This window comes from Coregonus lavaretus (genome assembly GCF_964263955.1).
Source record: "Coregonus lavaretus genome assembly, contig: HAP1_SCAFFOLD_4522, whole genome shotgun sequence".
Lineage (NCBI taxonomy): Eukaryota > Metazoa > Chordata > Actinopteri > Salmoniformes > Salmonidae > Coregonus > Coregonus lavaretus.
In genome coordinates this window covers 1-25000 of record NW_028157002.1, presented here as the reverse complement: position 1 = coordinate 25000, position 25000 = coordinate 1, and the positions used below count along the sequence as shown (strand labels likewise).

At 49.8% G+C, this 25000-nt stretch overlaps 1 protein-coding gene across 1 annotated transcript in view; it reads right to left on the bottom strand.

Annotated features, from left to right (window-relative positions):
• The window catches only part of LOC311125938 (microtubule-associated protein RP/EB family member 3-like), a gene marked incomplete at both ends in the record, with an annotated part of 38238 nt that extends 19107 nt beyond the window's left edge, over positions 1–19131 (bottom strand). The window contains one exon of the mRNA XM_084199962.1: positions 18975–19131. Within this exon, the coding sequence (XP_084056088.1) occupies positions 18975–19131 (157 nt within the window). The remainder of the gene's footprint in view (positions 1–18974) is intronic.
• Between the last annotated feature and the right edge of the window lie 5869 nt (positions 19132–25000).

Here is a 25000-nt window from a genome sequence, read left to right as displayed (position 1 = left end):
CCGAGCAGCCGCACACAAGCCTAAGATCACCATGCGCAATGCCAAGCATCGGCTGGAGTGGTGTAAAGCTCAGGGACATTGGACTCTGGAGCAGGGAAGCGTGTTCTCTGGAGTGATGAATCACGCTTCACCATCTGGCAGTCCGACGGACGGATCTGGGTTTGGCGGATGCCAGGAGAACGCTGCCTGCCCCAATGCATAGTGCCAACTGTTTGGTGGAGGAGGAATAAAGGTCTGGGGCTGTTTTTCAGGGTTCGGGCTCCTTAGTTCCAGTGAAGGGAAATCTTAACGCTACAGCATACAATGCCATTCTAGACGATTGTGTGCTTCCAACTTTGTGGCAACAGTTTGGGGAAGGCCTTTTCATGTTTAAGCATGACAATGCCCCCGTGCACAAAGCGAGGACCATACAGAAATGGTTTGTCAAGATCGGAATGGAAGAACTTGACCGGCCTGCACAGAGACCTGACCTCAACCCCATCAAACACCTTTGGGATGAATTGGAACGCCGACTGCGAGCAAGGCCTAATCGCCCAACATCAGTGCCCGACCTCACTAATGCTCTTGTGGCTGAATGGAAGCAAGTCCCCACAGCAATGTTCCAACATCTAGTGGAAAGCCTTCCCAGAAGAGTGGAGGCTGTTATAGCAGCAAAGGGGGGATGTTGGACCAGCAGGTGTCCACATACTGCTGGTCATGTAGTGTAGATGGAAGTGAACAAACGTTTTTCCATAAGAGCATTCTAACAATGTCAAGCACTCTCGTTATCGTCCTACAGATGGCAGTATTGCAGTAACACTCTCATTATCGTCCTACAGACTGACTGGCAGTATTTACAGACAATCACGGACTATAAAAGGAAAACCAGCCACGTCGCCGACACCGAGGTCTTGCTTCCGGACAAGCTAAACACCTTCTTCGCCCGCTTTGAGGATAATACAGTACCACCGACTCGGCCCACTACCAAGGACTGTGGCCTCTCCTTCTCCGTGGCCGACGTGAGTAAGACATTTAAGCGTGTTAACCCCCGCAAGGCTGCCGGCCCAGACGGCATCCCTAGCCGCGTCCTCAGAGCATGCGCAGACCAGCTGGCTGGTGTGTTTACGGATATATTCAATCTCTCCCTATCCAGTCTGCTGTCCCCACATGCTTCAAGATGGCCACCATTGTTCCTGTACCCAAGAAAGCAAAGTTAACTGAACTAAATGACTATCGCCCCGTAGCACTCACCTCTGTCATCATGAAGTGCTTTGAGAGACTAGTTAAGGATCATATCACCTCTATCTTACCTGACACCCTAGACCCACTTCAATTTGCTTACTGCCCCAATAGATCCACAGATGATGCAATCGCCATCACACTGCACACTGCCCTATCCCATCTGGACAAGAGGAATACCTATGGAAGAATGCTGTTCATTGACTGTAGCTCAGCATTCAACACCATATTACCCTCCAAGCTAATCATTAACCTTGAGGCCCTGGGTCTGAACTCCGCCCTGTGCAACTGGGTCCTGGAATTCCTGACGGGCCGCCCCCAGGTTGTGAAGGTAGGAAACAACATCTCCACTACGCTGATCCTCAACACAGGGGCCCCACAAGGGTGCGTGCTCAGCCCCCTCCTGTACTCCCTGTTCACCCATGACTGCGTCACCAAGTACGCCTCCAACTCAATCATCAAGTTTGCAGACGACACGACAGTAGTAGGCTTGATTACCAACAATGACGAGACAGCCTACAGGGAGCAGGTGAGGGCTCTGGGAGTGTGGTGCCAGGAAAATAACCTCTCACTCAATGTCAACAAAACAAAGGAGCTGATCGTGGACTTCAGGAAACAGCAGAGGGTGCACCCCCCTATCCACATCGACGGGACCGCAGTGGAGAAGGTGAAAAGCTTCAAGTTCCTCGGCGTACACATCACTGACAAACTGAAATGGTCCACCCACACAGACAGTGTGGTGAAGAAGGCGCAACAGCAAGTACCCTGCCCTGAACTTCGTCACTGTCACTAGCCGGCTACCACCCTGTTACTCAACCCTGTACCTTAGAGGCTACTACCCTGTTACTCAACCCTGTACCTTAGAGGCTACTACCCTGTTACTCAACCCTGTACCTTAGAGGCTACCACCCTGTTACTCAACCCTGTACCTTAGAGGCTACCACCCTGCACCTTAGAGGCTACCACCCTGTTACTCAACCCTGTACCTTAGAGGCTACCACCCTGTTACTCAACCCTGTACCTTAGAGGCTACTACCCTGTTACTCAACCCTGTACCTTAGAGGCTACCACCCTGTTACTCAACCCTGTACCTTAGAGGCTACTGCCCTGTTACTCAACCCTGTACCTTAGAGGCTACCACCCTGTTACTCAACCCTGTACCTTAGAGGCTACCACCCTGTTACTCAACCCTGTACCTTAGAGGCTACTGCCCTGTGTACATAGACATGGAATCACTGGTCACTTTAATAATGTTTACATACTGCTTTACTTATTTAATATGTGCATTATATACTGTATTCTACTCTATTCTAATCAATGTCACTCCGACATTGCTCAACCTAATATTTATATATTTCTTAATTCCATTATTTTACTTTTAGATGTGTGTATTGTAGTGAATTGTTAGATACTACTGCACTGTTGGAGCTAGGAACACAAGCATTTCGCAACACCCTGTGTCAGTGTGCAGCAGTAGGACGGAGTCAGAACTTTACTCGGAAAAGCAATACATCTAATTTCCACGCAGGGAAATACAAATGCTCACAGCAGTCATAAACACCAAACAAAGAACAATCACGCACAAAACCATGAGGGAAGCAGAGGGTTAAATAGGGGACTAATCATACGTGATGGGAACCAGGTGTGTACAATCAAGACAAAACAACATAGAAAAAGAAACGTAGATGGGTGGCAGCTAGAAGCCGATAGCCGCCCGCACAAGGAGAGGCACCAACTTCGGCGGAAGTCGTGACACACCCACAATAACATCTGCTAAATATGCGACCAATGAAATTTGATTTGATTTCTTAAAAGGGATACTGCGAGATTCTGGCATTTAAGCCCTTGTTCTACTTACCCAGAGTCAGATAAACTCGTGGACACCATTTTTATGTTATTGCGTGCAGTATATGATGGAATATGAGGGAAGTTAGCAGTAGTTTCGCAAGCCAATGCTAACTAGCGTTAGCGCAATGACTGGAAGTCTAGAGGTAAGGTAGCATTGCTGCTGTACCTGTAGACTTCCAGTCAATGTGCTAACGCTAGTTAGCATTGCAAGAATCTTGCAGTATCCCATAAGAGTCTAAGCTGTGGCGGGGGGGGGGCTTCTACTAAGATATATGGCATTTTTTTAAGAAGGTCATACCAAGGATCGTTTTGTTATTTGATTTAGAATTTTAAGACCCCTTGAAGTATAAAAAATATATATATAAAAAAAATTGATTAAAAAAGATCTGTGTTAGGCCAAATGCATTGAATAACAGATTCACTACATGGAACAACAGATAGTTTGTTCTGAAGTGTCTGAATCAGGAAACATTTTTTATTTTATTTTACTTTACATGCATTTAACCCCTCATTTTTTCAACTGGTAACGGGGGACTTTCAGACGAGTCTTGTCCTAGAGCAAAACAACCGACATGTTCGTGAGTCTCACCTTTCCACAGAGGGGTCATATCAGTGTGTAGCCCAAACGGTTTGGACGCTACAGACAGAAGTTGGCAGATCGTCTGTACCGACTTCAGACGAGTCCCAGGATGCTTCTGGGGGTCGTAGAGCCAAATGGAGAACACCATCGTGTTCGTGAGAGTCTCACCTTTCCAAAACGGAGAACACCATCGTGTGAGTCTCATAAGAGTTTGTATGCCAAACCGTTCGGACATTACACACGATTTTGTGAGAAGATAGATTTTTTTTGGGACGTCTCATGGCCTGACAAACACCGCTCTAGCTCTGTCACCTTTCACCGCTGTAGCTCTGTCACCGTTCACCGCAGATGCGGACGTGCGACATCGGGATGTGGTGGATGGAGACGCATCCAGAGCAACAGATATCTCTAGCTTAAACGGATGGATTTGGATGGGGATGGTTGTATTATGCTAATTAGATGTTGTGGTTTCCATTCCATTAACTCCATTCCAGACATTATTATGAGCCATTCTCCCCTCAGCAGCCTCCTCTGGGGCTACAGCCTCCTCTGGGGCTAACAGCCTCCTCTGGGGCTACAGCCTCCTCTGGGGCTAACAGCCTCCTCTGGGGCTACAGCCTCCTCTGGGGCTAATAGGACCAGCCGTCTCCTCTGGGGCTACAGCCTCCTCTGGGGCTAAAGTCTCCACTGGGGCTAACAGCCTCCTCTGGGGCTAACAGCCTCCACTGGGGCTAACAGCCTCCACTGGGGCTAACAGCCTCCTCTGGGGCTAACAGCCTCCACTGGGGCTAACAGCCTCCTCTGGGGCTAACAGCCTCCTCTGGGGCTAACAGCCTCCACTGGGGCTAACAGCCTCCACTGGGGCTAACAGCCTCCTCTGGGGCTAACAGCCTCCACTGGGGCTAACAGCCTCCTCTGGGGCTAACAGCCTCCTCTGGGGCTAACAGTCTCCTCTGGGGCTAACAGCCTCCTCTGGGGCTAACAGTCTCCTCTGGGGCTAACAGCCTCCTCTGGGGCTAACAGCCTCCTCTGGGGCTAACAGCCTCCTCTGGGGCTAACAGCCTCCTCTGGGACTAACAGCCTCCTCTGGGGCTAACAGTCTCCTCTGGGGCTAACAGCCTCCTCTGGGGCTAACAGTCTCCTCTGGGGCTAACAGCCTCCTCTGGGGCTAACAGCCTCCTCTGGGGCTAATAGGACCAGCAGTCTCCTCTGGGGCTACAGCCTCCTCTGGGACTAACAGCCTCCTCTGGGACTACAGCCTCCTCTGGGGCTAACGCTATCAGATAGGACCAGCAGCCCTCCTCTGGGGCTAACAGCCTCCTCTGGGGCTAACAGCCTCCTCTGGGACTAACAGCCTCCTCTGGGGCTAACAGCCTCCTCTGGGGCTAACAGCCTCCTCTGGGACTAACAGCCTCCTCTGGGGCTAACAGCCTCCTCTGGGGCTAACAGCCTCCTCTGGGGCTAACAGCCTCCACTGGGGCTAACGTATGTTATCAGATAGGACCAGCAGTCTCCACTGGGGCTAACGTATGTTATCAGATAGGACCAGCAGTCTCCACTGGGGCTAACGTATGTTATCAGATAGGACCAGCAGTCTCCACTGGGGCTAACGTATGTTATCAGATAGGACCAGCAGTCTCCACTGGGGCTAACGTATGTTATCAGATGGGACCAGCAGTCTCCACTGGGACTAACGTATGTTATCAGATGGGACCAGCAGTCTCCACTGGGGCTAACGTACGTTATCAGATGGGACCAGCAGTCTCCACTGGGGCTAACGTATGTTATCAGATAGGACCAGCAGTCTCCTCTGGGGCTAACGTATGTTATCAGATGGGACCAGCAGTCTCCACTGGGGCTAACGTTATCAGATGGGACCAGCAGTCTCCTCTGGGGCTAACGTACGTTATCAGATGGGACCAGCAGTCTCCTCTGGGGCTAACAGTCTCCTCTGGGGCTAACGTATGTTATCAGATAGGACCAGCAGTCTCCACTGGGGCTAACGTTATCAGATGGGACCAGCAGTCTCCTCTGGGGCTAACGTATGTTATCAGATGGGACCAGCAGTCTCCTCTGGGGCTAACGTATGTTATCAGATAGGACCAGCAGTCTCCACTGGGGCTAACGTATGTTATCAGATGGGACCAGCAGTCTCCACTGGGGCTAACGTATGTTATCAGATAGGACCAGCAGTCTCCTCTGGGGCTAACGTATGTTATCAGATGGGACCAGCAGTCTCCACTGGGGCTAACGTATGTTATCAGATGGGACCAGCAGTCTCCACTGGGGCTAACGTATGTTATCAGATGGGACCAGCAGTCTCCACTGGGGCTAACGTATGTTATCAGATAGGACCAGCAGTCTCCTCTGGGGCTAACGTATGTTATCAGATGGGACCAGCAGTCTCCTCTGGGGCTAACGTATGTTATCAGATAGGACCAGCAGTCTCCTCTGGGGCTAACGTTATCAGATGGGACCAGCAGTCTCCTCTGGGGCTAACGTATGTTATCAGATGGGACCAGCAGTCTCCACTGGGGCTAACGTACGTTATCAGATAGGACCAGCAGTCTCCACTGGGGCTAACGTATGTTATCAGATGGGACCAGCAGTCTCCACTGGGGCTAACGTATGTTATCAGATAGGACCAGCAGTCTCCACTGGGGCTAACGTATGTTATCAGATAGGACCAGCAGTCTCCTCTGGGGCTAACGTATGTTATCAGATGGGACCAGCAGTCTCCTCTGGGGCTAACGTATGTTATCAGATGGGACCAGCAGTCTCCACTGGGGCTAACGTTATCAGATGGGACCAGCAGTCTCCACTGGGGCTAACGTATGTTATCAGATGGGACCAGCAGTCTCCACTGGGGCTAACGTATGTTATCAGATGGGACCAGCAGTCTCCACTGGGGCTAACGTATGTTATCAGATAGGACCAGCAGTCTCCTCTGGGGCTAACGTATGTTATCAGATAGGACCAGCAGTCTCCTCTGGGGCTAACAGCCTCCTCTGGGGCTAACGTATGTTATCAGATAGGACCAGCAGTCTCCTCTGGGGCTAACAGCCTCCTCTGGGGCTAACGTATGTTATCAGATAGGACCAGCAGTCTCCTCTGGGGCTAACAGCCTCCTCTGGGGCTAACGTATGTTATCAGATAGGACCAGCAGTCTCCTCTGGGGCTAACGTATGTTATCAGATAGGACCAGCAGTCTCCTCTGGGGCTAACAGCCTCCTCTGGGGCTAACGTATGTTATCAGATAGGACCAGCAGTCTCCACTGGGGCTAACGTACGTTATCAGATAGGACCAGCAGTCTCCACTGGGGCTAACGTATGTTATCAGATAGGACCAGCAGTCTCCACTGGGGCTAACGTATGTTATCAGATAGGACCAGCAGTCTCCACTGGGGCTAACGTATGTTATCAGATAGGACCAGCAGTCTCCACTGGGGCTAACGTATGTTATCAGATGGGACCAGCAGTCTCCACTGGGGCTAACGTATGTTATCAGATAGGACCAGCAGTCTCCACTGGGGCTAACGTATGTTATCAGATAGGACCAGCAGTCTCCTCTGGGGCTAACGTATGTTATCAGATGGGACCAGCAGTCTCCTCTGGGGCTAACGTATGTTATCAGATGGGACCAGCAGTCTCCTCTGGGGCTAACGTATGTTATCAGATGGGACCAGCAGTCTCCACTGGGGCTAACGTTATCAGATGGGACCAGCAGTCTCCACTGGGGCTAACGTATGTTATCAGATGGGACCAGCAGTCTCCACTGGGGCTAACGTATGTTATCAGATGGGACCAGCAGTCTCCACTGGGGCTAACGTATGTTATCAGATAGGACCAGCAGTCTCCACTGGGGCTAACGTATGTTATCAGATGGGACCAGCAGTCTCCTCTGGGGCTAACGTATGTTATCAGATAGGACCAGCAGTCTCCTCTGGGGCTAACGTTATCAGATAGGACCAGCAGTCTCCACTGGGGCTAACGTATGTTATCAGATGGGACCAGCAGTCTCCTCTGGGGCTAACGTATGTTATCAGATGGGACCAGCAGTCTCCTCTGGGGCTAACAGCCTCCTCTGGGGCTAACGTATGTTATCAGATAGGACCAGCAGTCTCCTCTGGGGCTAACGTATGTTATCAGATAGGACCAGCAGTCTCCACTGGGGCTAACGTATGTTATCAGATGGGACCAGCAGTCTCCACTGGGGCTAACGTATGTTATCAGATGGGACCAGCAGTCTCCACTGGGGCTAACGTACGTTATCAGATAGGACCAGCAGTCTCCACTGGGGCTAACGTACGTTATCAGATAGGACCAGCAGTCTCCACTGGGGCTAACGTATGTTATCAGATGGGACCAGCAGTCTCCACTGGGGCTAACGTATGTTATCAGATGGGACCAGCAGTCTCCACTGGGGCTAACGTACGTTATCAGATAGGACCAGCAGTCTCCACTGGGGCTAACGTATGTTATCAGATAGGACCAGCAGTCTCCACTGGGGCTAACGTATGTTATCAGATGGGACCAGCAGTCTCCTCTGGGGCTAACGTATGTTATCAGATGGGACCAGCAGTCTCCACTGGGGCTAACGTATGTTATCAGATGGGACCAGCAGTCTCCACTGGGGCTAACGTATGTTATCAGATGGGACCAGCAGTCTCCTCTGGGGCTAACGTATGTTATCAGATAGGACCAGCAGTCTCCTCTGGGGCTAACAGTCTCCTCTGGGGCTAACGTATGTTATCAGATGGGACCAGCAGTCTCCTCTGGGGCTAACGTATGTTATCAGATAGGACCAGCAGTCTCCACTGGGGCTAACGTATGTTATCAGATGGGACCAGCAGTCTCCTCTGGGGCTAACGTATGTTATCAGATGGGACCAGCAGTCTCCTCTGGGGCTAACGTATGTTATCAGATGGGACCAGCAGTCTCCTCTGGGGCTAACGTTATCAGATGGGACCAGCAGTCTCCTCTGGGGCTAACGTATGTTATCAGATAGGACCAGCAGTCTCCACTGGGGCTAACGTATGTTATCAGATGGGACCAGCAGTCTCCACTGGGGCTAACGTTATCAGATGGGACCAGCAGTCTCCACTGGGGCTAACGTATGTTATCAGATGGGACCAGCAGTCTCCTCTGGGGCTAACGTATGTTATCAGATAGGACCAGCAGTCTCCACTGGGGCTAACGTATGTTATCAGATGGGACCAGCAGTCTCCACTGGGGCTAACGTATGTTATCAGATGGGACCAGCAGTCTCCACTGGGGCTAACGTATGTTATCAGATAGGACCAGCAGTCTCCTCTGGGGCTAACGTATGTTATCAGATGGGACCAGCAGTCTCCACTGGGGCTAACGTTATCAGATGGGACCAGCAGTCTCCTCTGGGGCTAACGTATGTTATCAGATGGGACCAGCAGTCTCCACTGGGGCTAACGTATGTTATCAGATGGGACCAGCAGTCTCCACTGGGGCTAACGTATGTTATCAGATGGGACCAGCAGTCTCCACTGGGGCTAACGTATGTTATCAGATAGGACCAGCAGTCTCCTCTGGGGCTAACGTATGTTATCAGATGGGACCAGCAGTCTCCACTGGGGCTAACGTATGTTATCAGATAGGACCAGCAGTCTCCTCTGGGGCTAACGTATGTTATCAGATAGGACCAGCAGTCTCCACTGGGGCTAACGTATGTTATCAGATGGGACCAGCAGTCTCCTCTGGGGCTAACGTATGTTATCAGATGGGACCAGCAGTCTCCACTGGGGCTAACGTTATCAGATGGGACCAGCAGTCTCCACTGGGGCTAACGTATGTTATCAGATGGGACCAGCAGTCTCCACTGGGGCTAACGTATGTTATCAGATAGGACCAGCAGTCTCCACTGGGGCTAACGTATGTTATCAGATGGGACCAGCAGTCTCCACTGGGGCTAACGTATGTTATCAGATGGGACCAGCAGTCTCCACTGGGGCTAACGTATGTTATCAGATGGGACCAGCAGTCTCCACTGGGGCTAACGTTATCAGATGGGACCAGCAGTCTCCACTGGGGCTAACGTATGTTATCAGATAGGACCAGCAGTCTCCTCTGGGGCTAACGTATGTTATCAGATGGGACCAGCAGTCTCCACTGGGGCTAACGTATGTTATCAGATAGGACCAGCAGTCTCCACTGGGGCTAACGTTATCAGATGGGACCAGCAGTCTCCTCTGGGGCTAACGTATGTTATCAGATGGGACCAGCAGTCTCCTCTGGGGCTAACGTATGTTATCAGATGGGACCAGCAGTCTCCACTGGGGCTAACGTACGTTATCAGATGGGACCAGCAGTCTCCTCTGGGGCTAACGTATGTTATCAGATAGGACCAGCAGTCTCCTCTGGGGCTAACATATGTTATCAGATGGGACCAGCAGTCTCCTCTGGGGCTAACGTATGTTATCAGATGGGACCAGCAGTCTCCACTGGGGCTAACGTATGTTATCAGATGGGACCAGCAGTCTCCACTGGGGCTAACGTATGTTATCAGATGGGACCAGCAGTCTCCACTGGGGCTAACGTATGTTATCAGATGGGACCAGCAGTCTCCACTGGGGCTAACGTTATCAGATGGGACCAGCATTCTCCTCTGGGGCTAACGTATGTTATCAGATGGGACCAGCAGTCTCCACTGGGGCTAACGTTATCAGATGGGACCAGCAGTCTCCTCTGGGGCTAACGTATGTTATCAGATGGGACCAGCAGTCTCCACTGGGGCTAACGTATGTTATCAGATAGGACCAGCAGTCTCCACTGGGGCTAACGTATGTTATCAGATAGGACCAGCAGTCTCCACTGGGGCTAACGTATGTTATCAGATGGGACCAGCAGTCTCCACTGGGGCTAACGTATGTTATCAGATGGGACCAGCAGTCTCCTCTGGGGCTAACGTATGTTATCAGATGGGACCAGCAGTCTCCACTGGGGCTAACGTATGTTATCAGATGGGACCAGCTGTCTCCACTGGGGCTAACGTATGTTATCAGATGGGACCAGCAGTCTCCACTGGGGCTAACGTATGTTATCAGATGGGACCAGCAGTCTCCTCTGGGGCTAACGTATGTTATCAGATAGGACCAGCAGTCTCCACTGGGGCTAACGTATGTTATCAGATAGGACCAGCAGTCTCCACTGGGGCTAACGTATGTTATCAGATGGGACCAGCAGTCTCCACTGGGGCTAACGTATGTTATCAGATGGGACCAGCAGTCTCCACTGGGGCTAACGTATGTTATCAGATAGGACCAGCAGTCTCCACTGGGGCTAACGTATGTTATCAGATAGGACCAGCAGTCTCCACTGGGGCTAACGTACGTTATCAGATAGGACCAGCAGTCTCCTCTGGGGGCTAACGTTATCAGATAACCAGCAGTCTCCTCTGGGGCTAACGTATGTTATCAGATGGGACCAGCAGTCTCCTCTGGGGCTAACGTATGTTATCAGATAGGACCAGCAGTCTCCACTGGGGCTAACGTTATCAGATGGGACCAGCAGTCTCCTCTGGGGCTAACGTATGTTATCAGATGGGACCAGCAGTCTCCTCTGGGGCTAACGTATGTTATCAGATGGGACCAGCAGTCTCCTCTGGGGCTAACGTATGTTATCAGATAGGACCAGCAGTCTCCACTGGGGCTAACGTATGTTATCAGATGGGACCAGCAGTCTCCTCTGGGGCTAACGTATGTTATCAGATAGGACCAGCAGTCTCCACTGGGGCTACAGCCTCCTCTGGGGCTAACGTATGTTATCAGATGGGACCAGCAGTCTCCACTGGGGCTAACGTATGTTATCAGATAGGACCAGCAGTCTCCACTGGGGCTAACGTATGTTATCAGATGGGACCAGCAGTCTCCACTGGGGCTAACGTATGTTATCAGATGGGACCAGCAGTCTCCTCTGGGGCTAACGTATGTTATCAGATGGGACCAGCAGTCTCCACTGGGGCTAACGTATGTTATCAGATGGGACCAGCAGTCTCCTCTGGGGCTAACGTATGTTATCAGATAGGACCAGCAGTCTCCTCTGGGGCTAACGTATGTTATCAGATGGGACCAGCAGTCTCCTCTGGGGCTAACGTATGTTATCAGATGGGACCAGCAGTCTCCACTGGGGCTAACGTATGTTATCAGATGGGACCAGCAGTCTCCACTGGGGCTAACGTATGTTATCAGATGGGACCAGCAGTCTCCACTGGGGCTAACGTATGTTATCAGATGGGACCAGCAGTCTCCTCTGGGGCTAACGTATGTTATCAGATAGGACCAGCAGTCTCCACTGGGGCTAACGTATGTTATCAGATAGGACCAGCAGTCTCCTCTGGGGCTAACGTTATCAGATAGGACCAGCAGTCTCCACTGGGGCTAACGTATGTTATCAGATGGGACCAGCAGTCTCCTCTGGGGCTAACGTATGTTATCAGATGGGACCAGCAGTCTCCTCTGGGGCTAACGTACGTTATCAGATAGGACCAGCAGTCTCCACTGGGGCTAACGTATGTTATCAGATGGGACCAGCAGTCTCCTCTGGGGCTAACGTATGTTATCAGATGGGACCAGCAGTCTCCACTGGGGCTAACGTATGTTATCAGATGGGACCAGCAGTCTCCTCTGGGGCTAACGTATGTTATCAGATGGGACCAGCAGTCTCCTCTGGGGCTAACGTATGTTATCAGATAGGACCAGCAGTCTCCTCTGGGGCTAACAGCCTCCTCTGGGGCTAACGTATGTTATCAGATAGGACCAGCAGTCTCCTCTGGGGCTAACAGCCTCCTCTGGGGCTAACGTATGTTATCAGATGGGACCAGCAGTCTCCACTGGGGCTAACGTATGTTATCAGATAGGACCAGCAGTCTCCTCTGGGGCTAACGTATGTTATCAGATAGGACCAGCAGTCTCCACTGGGGCTAACGTATGTTATCAGATGGGACCAGCAGTCTCCTCTGGGGCTAACGTATGTTATCAGATAGGACCAGCAGTCTCCACTGGGGCTAACGTACGTTATCAGATAGGACCAGCAGTCTCCACTGGGGCTAACGTATGTTATCAGATAGGACCAGCAGTCTCCACTGGGGCTAACGTATGTTATCAGATGGGACCAGCAGTCTCCTCTGGGGCTAACGTATGTTATCAGATGGGACCAGCAGTCTCCACTGGGGCTAACGTTATCAGATGGGACCAGCAGTCTCCACTGGGGCTAACGTATGTTATCAGATAGGACCAGCAGTCTCCTCTGGGGCTAACGTATGTTATCAGATAGGACCAGCAGTCTCCACTGGGGCTAACGTATGTTATCAGATGGGACCAGCAGTCTCCACTGGGGCTAACGTATGTTATCAGATGGGACCAGCAGTCTCCACTGGGGCTAACGTTATCAGATGGGACCAGCAGTCTCCACTGGGGCTAACGTATGTTATCAGATGGGACCAGCAGTCTCCTCTGGGGCTAACGTATGTTATCAGATAGGACCAGCAGTCTCCTCTGGGGCTAACGTATGTTATCAGATAGGACCAGCAGTCTCCACTGGGGCTAACGTATGTTATCAGATGGGACCAGCAGTCTCCACTGGGGCTAACGTATGTTATCAGATGGGACCAGCAGTCTCCACTGGGGCTAACGTATGTTATCAGATGGGACCAGCAGTCTCCACTGGGGCTAACGTATGTTATCAGATGGGACCAGCAGTCTCCACTGGGGCTAACGTATGTTATCAGATAGGACCAGCAGTCTCCACTGGGGCTAACGTATGTTATCAGATGGGACCAGCAGTCTCCACTGGGGCTAACGTTATCAGATGGGACCAGCAGTCTCCACTGGGGCTAACGTATGTTATCAGATGGGACCAGCAGTCTCCTCTGGGGCTAACGTATGTTATCAGATAGGACCAGCAGTCTCCACTGGGGCTAACGTATGTTATCAGATGGGACCAGCAGTCTCCTCTGGGGCTAACGTATGTTATCAGATGGGACCAGCAGTCTCCACTGGGGCTAACGTATGTTAACAGATGGGACCAGCAGTCTCCACTGGGGCTAACGTATGTTATCAGATGGGACCAGCAGTCTCCACTGGGGCTAACGTATGTTATCAGATGGGACCAGCAGTCTCCACTGGGGCTAACGTATGTTATCAGATGGGACCAGCAGTCTCCACTGGGGCTAACGTATGTTATCAGATGGGACCAGCAGTCTCCTCTGGGGCTAACGTATGTTATCAGATGGGACCAGCAGTCTCCACTGGGGCTAACGTATGTTATCAGATAGGACCAGCAGTCTCCTCTGGGGCTAACGTATGTTATCAGATAGGACCAGCAGTCTCCACTGGGGCTAACGTATGTTATCAGATGGGACCAGCAGTCTCCTCTGGGGCTAACGTATGTTATCAAATGGGACCAGCAGTCTCCTCTGGGGCTAACGTATGTTATCAGATAGGACCAGCAGTCTCCACTGGGGCTAACGTATGTTATCAGATGGGACCAGCAGTCTCCACTGGGGCTAACGTATGTTATCAGATAGGACCAGCAGTCTCCACTGGGGCTAACGTTATCAGATGGGACCAGCAGTCTCCTCTGGGGCTAACGTATGTTATCAGATGGGACCAGCAGTCTCCACTGGGGCTAACGTATGTTATCAGATAGGACCAGCAGTCTCCACTGGGGCTAACGTTATCAGATGGGACCAGCAGTCTCCTCTGGGGCTAACGTATGTTATCAGATGGGACCAGCAGTCTCCTCTGGGGCTAACGTATGTTATCAGATGGGACCAGCAGTCTCCACTGGGGCTAACGTACGTTATCAGATGGGACCAGCAGTCTCCTCTGGGGCTAACGTATGTTATCAGATAGGACCAGCAGTCTCCACTGGGGCTAACGTATGTTATCAGATAGGACCAGCAGTCTCCACTGGGGCTAACGTATGTTATCAGATGGGACCAGCAGTCTCCACTGGGGCTAACGTATGTTATCAGATGGGACCAGCAGTCTCCACTGGGGCTAACGTATGTTATCAGATAGGACCAGCAGTCTCCACTGGGGCTAACGTATGTTATCAGATAGGACCAGCAGTCTCCACTGGGGCTAACGTACGTTATCAGATAGGACCAGCAGTCTCCTCTGGGGGCTAACGTTATCAGATAACCAGCAGTCTCCTCTGGGGCTAACGTATGTTATCAGATGGGACCAGCAGTCTCCTCTGGGGCTAACGTATGTTATCAGATAGGACCAGCAGTCTCCACTGGGGCTAACGTTATCAGATGGGACCAGCAGTCTCCTCTGGGGCTAACGTATGTTATCAGATGGGACCAGCAGTCTCCACTGGGGCTAACGTATGTTATCAGATGGGACCAGCAGTCTCCTCTGGGGCTAACGTATGTTATCAGATAGGACCAGCAGTCTCCACTGGGGCTAACGTATGTTATCAGATGGGACCAGCAGTCTCCACTGGGGCTAACGTTATCAGATGGGACCAGCAGTCTCCACTGGGGCTAACGTATGTTATCAGATGGGACCAGCAGTCTCCTCTGGGGCTAACGTATGTTATCAGATAGGACCAGCAGTCTCCACTGGGGCTAACGTATGTTATCAGATGGGACCAGCAGTCTCCTCTGGGGCTAACGTATGTTATCAGATAGGACCAGCAGTCTCCACTGGGGCTAACGTATGTTATCAGATAGGACCAGCAGTCTCCACTGGGGCTAACGTATGTTATCAGATGGGACCAGCAGTCTCCACTGGGGCTAACGTATGTTATCAGATGGGACCAGCAGTCTCCTCTGGGGCTAACGTATGTTATCAGATAGGACCAGCAGTCTCCACTGGGGCTAACGTATGTTATCAGATAGGACCAGCAGTCTCCACTGGGGCTAACGTATGTTATCAGATGGGACCAGCAGTCTCCACTGGGGCTAACGTATGTTATCAGATGGGACCAGCAGTCTCCACTGGGGCTAACGTATGTTATCAGATAGGACCAGCAGTCTCCACTGGGGCTAACGTATGTTATCAGATAGGACCAGCAGTCTCCACTGGGGCTAACGTACGTTATCAGATAGGACCAGCAGTCTCCTCTGGGGGCTAACGTTATCAGATAACCAGCAGTCTCCTCTGGGGCTAACGTATGTTATCAGATGGGACCAGCAGTCTCCTCTGGGGCTAACGTATGTTATCAGATAGGACCAGCAGTCTCCACTGGGGCTAACGTTATCAGATGGGACCAGCAGTCTCCTCTGGGGCTAACGTATGTTATCAGATGGGACCAGCAGTCTCCTCTGGGGCTAACGTATGTTATCAGATAGGACCAGCAGTCTCCACTGGGGCTAACGTATGTTATCAGATAGGACCAGCAGTCTCCTCTGGGGCTAACGTATGTTATCAGATGGGACCAGCAGTCTCCTCTGGGGCTAACGTATGTTATCAGATGGGACCAGCAGTCTCCACTGGGGCTAACGTATGTTATCAGATGGGACCAGCAGTCTCCACTGGGGCTAACGTATGTTATCAGATGGGACCAGCAGTCTCCTCTGGGGCTAACGTATGTTATCAGATAGGACCAGCAGTCTCCACTGGGGCTAACGTATGTTATCAGATGGGACCAGCAGTCTCCACTGGGGCTAACGTATGTTATCAGATAGGACCAGCAGTCTCCACTGGGGCTAACGTATGTTATCAGATAGGACCAGCAGTCTCCACTGGGGCTAACGTATGTTATCAGATAGGACCAGCAGTCTCCACTGGGGCTAACGTACGTTATCAGATAGGACCAGCAGTCTCCTCTGGGGGCTAACGTTATCAGATAACCAGCAGTCTCCTCTGGGGCTAACGTATGTTATCAGATGGGACCAGCAGTCTCCTCTGGGGCTAACGTATGTTATCAGATAGGACCAGCAGTCTCCACTGGGGCTAACGTATGTTATCAGATGGGACCAGCAGTCTCCACTGGGGCTAACGTTATCAGATGGGACCAGCAGTCTCCTCTGGGGCTAACGTATGTTATCAGATAGGACCAGCAGTCTCCACTGGGGCTAACGTTATCAGATGGGACCAGCAGTCTCCTCTGGGGCTAACGTATGTTATCAGATGGGACCAGCAGTCTCCACTGGGGCTAACGTATGTTATCAGATAGGACCAGCAGTCTCCACTGGGGCTAACGTATGTTATCAGATGGGACCAGCAGTCTCCACTGGGGCTAACGTATGTTATCAGATGGGACCAGCAGTCTCCACTGGGGCTAACGTATGTTATCAGATGGGACCAGCAGTCTCCTCTGGGGCTAACGTATGTTATCAGATAGGACCAGCAGTCTCCTCTGGGGCTAACGTATGTTATCAGATGGGACCAGCAGTCTCCACTGGGGCTAACGTATGTTATCAGATAGGACCAGCAGTCTCCACTGGGGCTAACGTACGTTATCAGATAGGACCAGCAGTCTCCTCTGGGGGCTAACGTTATCAGATAACCAGCAGTCTCCACTGGGGCTAACGTATGTTATCAGATGGGACCAGCAGTCTCCTCTGGGGCTAACGTATGTTATCAGATAGGACCAGCAGTCTCCACTGGGGCTAACGTATGTTATCAGATAGGACCAGCAGTCTCCTCTGGGGCTAACGTATGTTATCAGATAGGACCAGCAGTCTCCACTGGGGCTAACGTATGTTATCAGATAGGACCAGCAGTCTCCACTGGGGCTAACGTTATCAGATGGGACCAGCAGTCTCCACTGGGGCTAACGTATGTTATCAGATGGGACCAGCAGTCTCCACTGGGGCTAACGTATGTTATCAGATAGGACCAGCAGTCTCCACTGGGGCTAACGTTATCAGATGGGACCAGCAGTCTCCACTGGGGCTAACGTATGTTATCAGATGGGACCAGCAGTCTCCTCTGGGGCTAACGTATGTTATCAGATGGGACCAGCAGTCTCCTCTGGGGCTAACGTACGTTATCAGATGGGACCAGCAGTCTCCTCTGGGGCTAACGTATGTTATCAGATGGGACCAGCAGTCTCCACTGGGGCTAACGTATGTTATCAGATAGGACCAGCAGTCTCCTCTGGGGCTAACGTATGTTATCAGATAGGACCAGCAGTCTCCACTGGGGCTAACGTTATCAGATGGGACCAGCAGTCTCCTCTGGGGGCTAACGTATGTTATCAGATGGGACCAGCAGTCTCCTCTGGGGCTAACGTATGTTATCAGATGGGACCAGCAGTCTCCACTGGGGCTAACGTATGTTATCAGATAGGACCAGCAGTCTCCTCTGGGGCTAACGTATGTTATCAGATAGGACCAGCAGTCTCCACTGGGGCTAACGTATGTTATCAGATAGGACCAGCAGTCTCCACTGGGGCTAACGTATGTTATCAGATGGGACCAGCAGTCTCCACTGGGGCTAACGTTATCAGATGGGACCAGCAGTCTCCTCTGGGGGCTAACGTATGTTATCAGATAGGACCAGCAGTCTCCTCTGGGGCTAACGTATGTTATCAGATAGGACCAGCAGTCTCCTCTGGGGCTAACGTATGTTATCAGATAGGACCAGCAGTCTCCTCTGGGGCTAACGTATGTTATCAGATAGGACCAGCAGTCTCCACTGGGGCTAACGTTATCAGATGGGACCAGCAGTCTCCACTGGGGCTAACGTATGTTATCAGATGGGACCAGCAGTCTCCACTGGGGCTAACGTATGTTATCAGATGGGACCAGCAGTCTCCACTGGGGCTAACGTATGTTATCAGATGGGACCAGCAGTCTCCACTGGGGCTAACGTATGTTATCAGATGGGACCAGCAGTCTCCTCTGGGGCTAACGTATGTTATCAGATAGGACCAGCAGTCTCCTCTGGGGCTAACGTATGTTATCAGATAGGACCAGCAGTCTCCACTGGGGCTAACGTTATCAGATGGGACCAGCAGTCTCCACTGGGGCTAACGTATGTTATCAGATGGGACCAGCAGTCTCCTCTGGGGCTAACGTTATCAGATAGGACCAGCAGTCTCCACTGGGGCTAACGTATGTTAACAGATGGGACCAGCTACAATGTAGTATTCTATGACTAAATTGACGATAATAATTGTTAGACGCGCATTTTGAGACGGAAAAACTCTTTAAATTAAAGTATGGCCCCACAAATGTTTTTCAGTAGAGGAACACACGCACACATACCAGATGGAGAGGTATTACCTGGGGAGAGAGAGGAGGAGGAGGAGGAGGAAGAGGATGAGGAGGATCGTTTGGGTTGGGTTAGAGGAGGGGTGAGGACATGGTGATATGATAACAGAGGGAGAGGGTGTGTACCTGGGTTGGGTGAGGGGGTGCCCTCCTGCCCCTGGCGTGTGGCCACAGGGTCATACTCCTTCCCGTCGTAGTTGGCATCAAAAAACTTCTTAAACCACTGGATGAACTCAAAGTTATCCTGAAACCTCCCCTTCACCAACCTCTCTACTGGGATGATCTGAGACAGAGAGAGAGTTTATTAACCCTTCACCAGCCTGTCTACAGTGATGGTTGAGAGAGAGAGAGAGGCGAGAGTGAGCGAGAGAGAGAGTGAGAGCGAGAGAGAGAGACAGAGGGGGACACAGAGAGAGAGAAGACAGGCTATGTGCACACTGCCCACAAAATGAGGTGGAAACTGAACTGCACTTCCTAACCTCCTGCCAAATGTATGACCATATTAGAGACACATATTTCCCTCAGATTACACAGACTCACAAAGAATTTGAAAACAAATCCAAGTTTGATAAACTCCCTTATCTACTGGGTGAGAAACCACAGTGTGCCATCACAGCTGCAAGATTTGTGACCTGTTGCCACAAGAAAAGGGCAACCAGTGAAGAACAAACACCATTGCACATCATTACAACACTGTATATAGACAAATGTCTTTAATCTTTTGGAACTTTTGAGAGTGTAATGTTTACTGAAATTGAAATTGAATTGAGAGAGATGTAATCATCATGTTATAGTGTCTGTTTGTAAAACAAGCTTTATACTGTGTGTATCTACATTATTCACACTTCATGTCTAAATCATCTGAATAAAAGAAGCCGTTTTAATCTCAATATCAAATAGTTTCTGGGTAACGATGAAGTACCTTGTATTATGGTATACAGTGCATTCTTAAAGTTTTCAGACCCTAAATGTATAAAACATAAAAAACAGATACCTCACTTACATAAGTATTCAGACCCTTTGCTATGAGACTCGAAATTGAGCTCAGGTGCATCCTGTTTCCATTGATCATCCTTGAGATGTTTCTACAACTTGATTGGAGTCCACTTGTGGTAAATTCAATTGATTGGACATGATTTGGAAAGGCACACACCTGTCTATATAAGGTCCCACAGTTGACGGTGCATGTCAGAGCAAAAACCAAGCCATTAGGTCGAAGGAATTGTCCGTAGACCTCCAAGACAGGATTGTGTCGAGGCACAGATCTGGGTAAGAGCACCAAAAAATGTCTTCAGCATTGAAGGTCCCCAGCCCAAGAACACAGTGGCCTCCATCATTCTTCAATGGAAGACGTTTGGAACCACCAAGACTCTTCCTAGAGCAGGCTGCTGGCCAAACTGAGCAATCGGGGGAGAAGGGCCTTGGTCAAGGAGGTGACCAAGAACCCGATGGTCACTCTGACAGAGCTCTAGAGTTCCTCTGTGGAGATGGGAGAACCTTACATAAGGACAATCATCTCTGCAGCACTCCACCAATCAGGCCTTTATGGTAGAGTGGCCAGACGGAAGCCACTCCTCAGTAAAAGGCACATGACAGCCTGCTTGGAGTTTGCCAAAAGGAACCTAAAGGACTCTCTGACCATGAGAAACAAGATTCTCTGATCTGATGAAACTAAGATCGAACTCTTTGGCCTGAATGCCAAGCCTCACATCTGGAGGAAACCTGGCACCATCCCTATGGTGAAGCATGGGGGTGGCAGCATCATGCTGTGGGGATGTTTTTCAGCGGCAGGGACTGGGAGACTAATTGGGATCGAGGGAAAGATGAACAGAGCAAAGTACAGAGAGATCCTTGATGAAAACCTGCTCCAGAGCACTCCGGACCTCAGACTGTGGTCGAAGGTTCACCTTCCAACAGGACAACGACTCTAAGCACACAGCCAAGACAACGCAGGAGTGGCTTCGGGACAAGTCTCTGAATGTCCTTGAGTGGCCCAGCCAGAGTCCGGACTTGAACCCGATCGAACATCTCTGGAGAAACCTGAAAATAGCTGTGCAGCAACGCTCCCCATCCAACCTGACAGAGCTTGAGAGGATCTGCAGAGAAGAATGGGAGAAACTCCCCAAATACAGGTGAGCCAAGCTTGTAGCGTGATACCCAAGAAGACTTGAGGCTGTAATGGCTGCCAAAGGTGCTTCAACAAAGTACTGAGTAAAGGGTCTGAATACTAAATAAAATGTAAATGTGATATTTCATTATTATTATTTTTTATATATACATTTCTAAAAACCTGTTTTTGCCTTGTCATTATGGGGTATTGTGTGTAGATTGATGTGGGGAAAAAACAATTGAATCCATTTTAGAATTAGGCTGTAACGTAACAAAATGTGGAAAGGTCAAAGAGTCTGAATACTTTCCTAATGCACTGTAGGTTTGGTAGTTTAGACTCCACCCCCCAGGGAGCATCAACCATGTCCAAGTGCTGTGCCGTCAAGCCTTGATAAGGACAGATGTTGCCAAGCCTTGATAAGATGATATGGGGTGTGATATGGTGTGTGATATGGTGTGTGATATGGGGTGTGATATGGGGTGTGATATGGGGTGTGATATGGTGTGTGATATGGGGTGTGATATGGGGTGTGATATGGTGTGTGATATGGTGTGTGATATGGGGTGTGATATGGGGTGTGATATGGTGTGTGATATGGGGTGTGATATGGGGTGTGATATGGTGTGTGATATGGGGTGTGATATGGTGTGTGATATGGTGTGTGATATGGGGTGTGATATGGTGTGTGATATGGGGTGTGATATGGGGTGTGATATGGGGTGTGATATGGTGTGTGTGATATGGTGTGTGATATGGGGTGTGATATGGGGTGTGATATGGTGTGTGATATGGGGTGTGATATGGGGTGTGATATGGTGTGTGATATGGTGTGTGTGTGTGTGTGTGATATGGTGTGTGATATGGTGTGTGATATGGTGTGTGATATGGGGTGTGATATGGTGTGTGATATGGTGTGTGATATGGGGTGTGATATGGTGTGTGATATGGGGTGTGATATGGTGTGTGATATGGGGTGTGATATGGGGTGTGATATGGGGTGTGATATGGTGTGTGTGATATGGTGTGTGATATGGGGTGTGATATGGGGTGTGATATGGTGTGTGATATGGTGTGTGATATGGGGTGTGATATGGGGTGTGATATGGTGTGTGTGTGTGTGTGATATGGTGTGTGATATGGTGTGTGATATGGTGTGTGTGTGTGATATGGTGTGTGATATGGGGTGTGATATGGGGTGTGATATGGGGTGTGATATGGTGTGTGATATGGGGTGTGATATGGTGTGTGATATGGGGTGTGATATGGTGTGTGATATGGGGTGTGATATGGTGTGTGATATGGTGTGTGATACGGTGTGTGATATGGTGTGTGATATGGGGTGTGATATGGTGTGTGATATGGTGTGTGTGTGTGTGTGATATGGTGTGTGATATGGGGTGTGATATGGTGTGTGATATGGGGTGTGATATGGTGTGTGATATGGTGTGTGATATGGTGTGTGATGTGGTGTGTGATGTGGTGTGTGATATAGGGTGTGATATGGTGTGTGATATGGGGTGTGATATGGTGTGTGATATGGTGTGTGATATGGGGTGTGATATGGTGTGTGATATGGTGTGTGTGTGATATGGTGTGTGATATGGGGTGTGATATGGGGTGTGATATGGGGTGTGATATGGTGTGTGATATGGTGTGTGATATGGTGTGTGATATGGGGTGTGATATGGGGTGTGATATGGGGTGTGATATGGGGTGTGATATGGTGTGTGATATGGGGTGTGATATGGTGTGTGATATGGTGTGTGATACGGTGGTGTGATATGGTGTGTGATATGGGGTGTGATATGGTGTGTGATATGGGGTGTGTGTGGTTGTGTGTGATATGGTGTGTGATATGGGTGTGATATGGTGTGTGATATGGGGTGTGATATGGTGTGTGATATGGTGTGTGATATGGTGTGTGATATGGTGTGTGATATGGTGTGTGATTAGGGTGTGATATGGTGTGTGATATGGGGTGTGATATGGTGTGTGATATGGTGTGTGATATGGGGTGTGATATGGTGTGTGTGATATGGTGTGTGATATGGGGTGTGATATGGGGTGTGATATGGGGTGTGATATGGTGTGTGATATGGTGTGTGATATGGTGTGTGATATGGGTGTGATATGGTGTGTGATATGGTGTGTGATATGGGGTGTGATATGGTGTGTGATATGGTGTGTGATATGGTGTGTGATATGGTGTGTGATATGGGGTGTGATATGGTGTGTGATATGGGTGTGTGATATGGTGTGTGATATGGTGTGTGATATGGGGTGTGATATGGGGTGTGATATGGTGTGTGATATGGTGTGTGATATGGTGTGTGATATGGGGTGGATATGGGTGTGATATGGTGTGTGATATGGTGTGTGATATGGTTGTGTGATATGGGGTGTGATATGGTGTGTGATATGGTGTGTGAGTGTGTGGTGTGTGATATGGTGTGTGATATGGTGTGTGATATGGTGTGTGATATGGTGTGTGATATGGGGTGTGATATGGTGTGTGATATGGTGTGTGATATGGTGTGTGATATGGTGTGTGATATGGGGTGTGATATGGGGTGTGATATGGTGTGTGATATGGTGTGTGATATGGGGTGTGATATGGGGTGTGATATGGTGTGTGATATGGTGTGTGATATGGGGTGTGATATGGTGTGTGATATGGGGTGTGATATGGGGTGTGATATGGTGTGTGATACGGTGTGTGATACGGTGTGTGATATGGGGTGTGATATGGGTGTGATATGGTGTGTGATATGGGGTGTGATATGGTGTGTGATATGGTGTTGTGATATGGGGTGTGATATGGTGTGTGATATGGTGTGTGATATGGTGTGTGATATGGGGTGTGATATGGTGTGTGATATGGTGTGTGATATGGTGTGTGATATGGTGTGTGATATGGTGTGTGATATGGGGTGTGATATGGGGTGTGATATGGGGTGTGATATGGTGTGTGATATGGTGTGTGTATGTGTGATATGGTGTGTGATATGGTGTGTGATATGGGGTGTGATATGGGGTGTGATATGGTGTGTGATATGGTGTGTGATATGGTGTGTGATATGGTGTGTGATATGGTGTGTGATATGGTGTGTGATATGGGGTGTGATATGGTGTGTGATATGGTGTGTGATTTGGGGTGTGATATGGTGTGTGATATGGTGTGTGATATGGTGTGTGATATGGGGTGTGATATGGGGTGTGATATGGTGTGTGATATGGTGTGTGATATGGGTGTGTGATATGGTGTGTGATATGGGGTGTGATATGGGGTGTGATATGGGTGTGTTTGGGTGTGTGATATGGTGTGTGATATGGTGTGTGATATGGTGGTGTGTGATATGGTGTGTGATATGGGGTGTGATATGGTGTGTGTGATATGGTGTGTGATATGGTGTGTGATATGGTGTGTGATATGGGGTGTGATATGGTGTGTGATATGGTGTGATATGGGGTGTGATATGGGTGTGATATGGGTGTGATATGGTGTGTGATATGGTGGTGTGATATGGGGTGTGATATGGTGTGTGATATGGGGTGTGATATGGTGTGTGATATGGTGTGTGATATGGTGTGTTTTGTGTGTGATATGGGGTGTGATATGGGGTGTGATATGGTGTGTGATATGGGGTGTGATATGGGGTGTGATATGGTGTTGTGATATGGTGTGTGATATGGTGTGTGATATGGTGTGTGATGTGGTGTGTGATATGGGTGTGATATGGTGTGTGATATGGGGTGTGATATGGTGTGTGATATGGTGTGTGATATGGTGTGTGATATGGTGGTGTGTGTGATATGGTGTGTGATATGGGGTGTGATATGGGTGTGATATGGGGTGGTGATATGGTGTGTGATATGGTGTGTGTGATATGGGGTGTTGTATGGGGATGTGTGTATGTTGTGGTTATGGTGTGATGATTATGGGGTGTGATATGGTGTGTTCTATGGATTGTGTGTAGTATGGGTGTGTGTTTGGTGTGTGATATTGGTGTGTGATATGGGGTGTTGATATGGGGTGTGGATA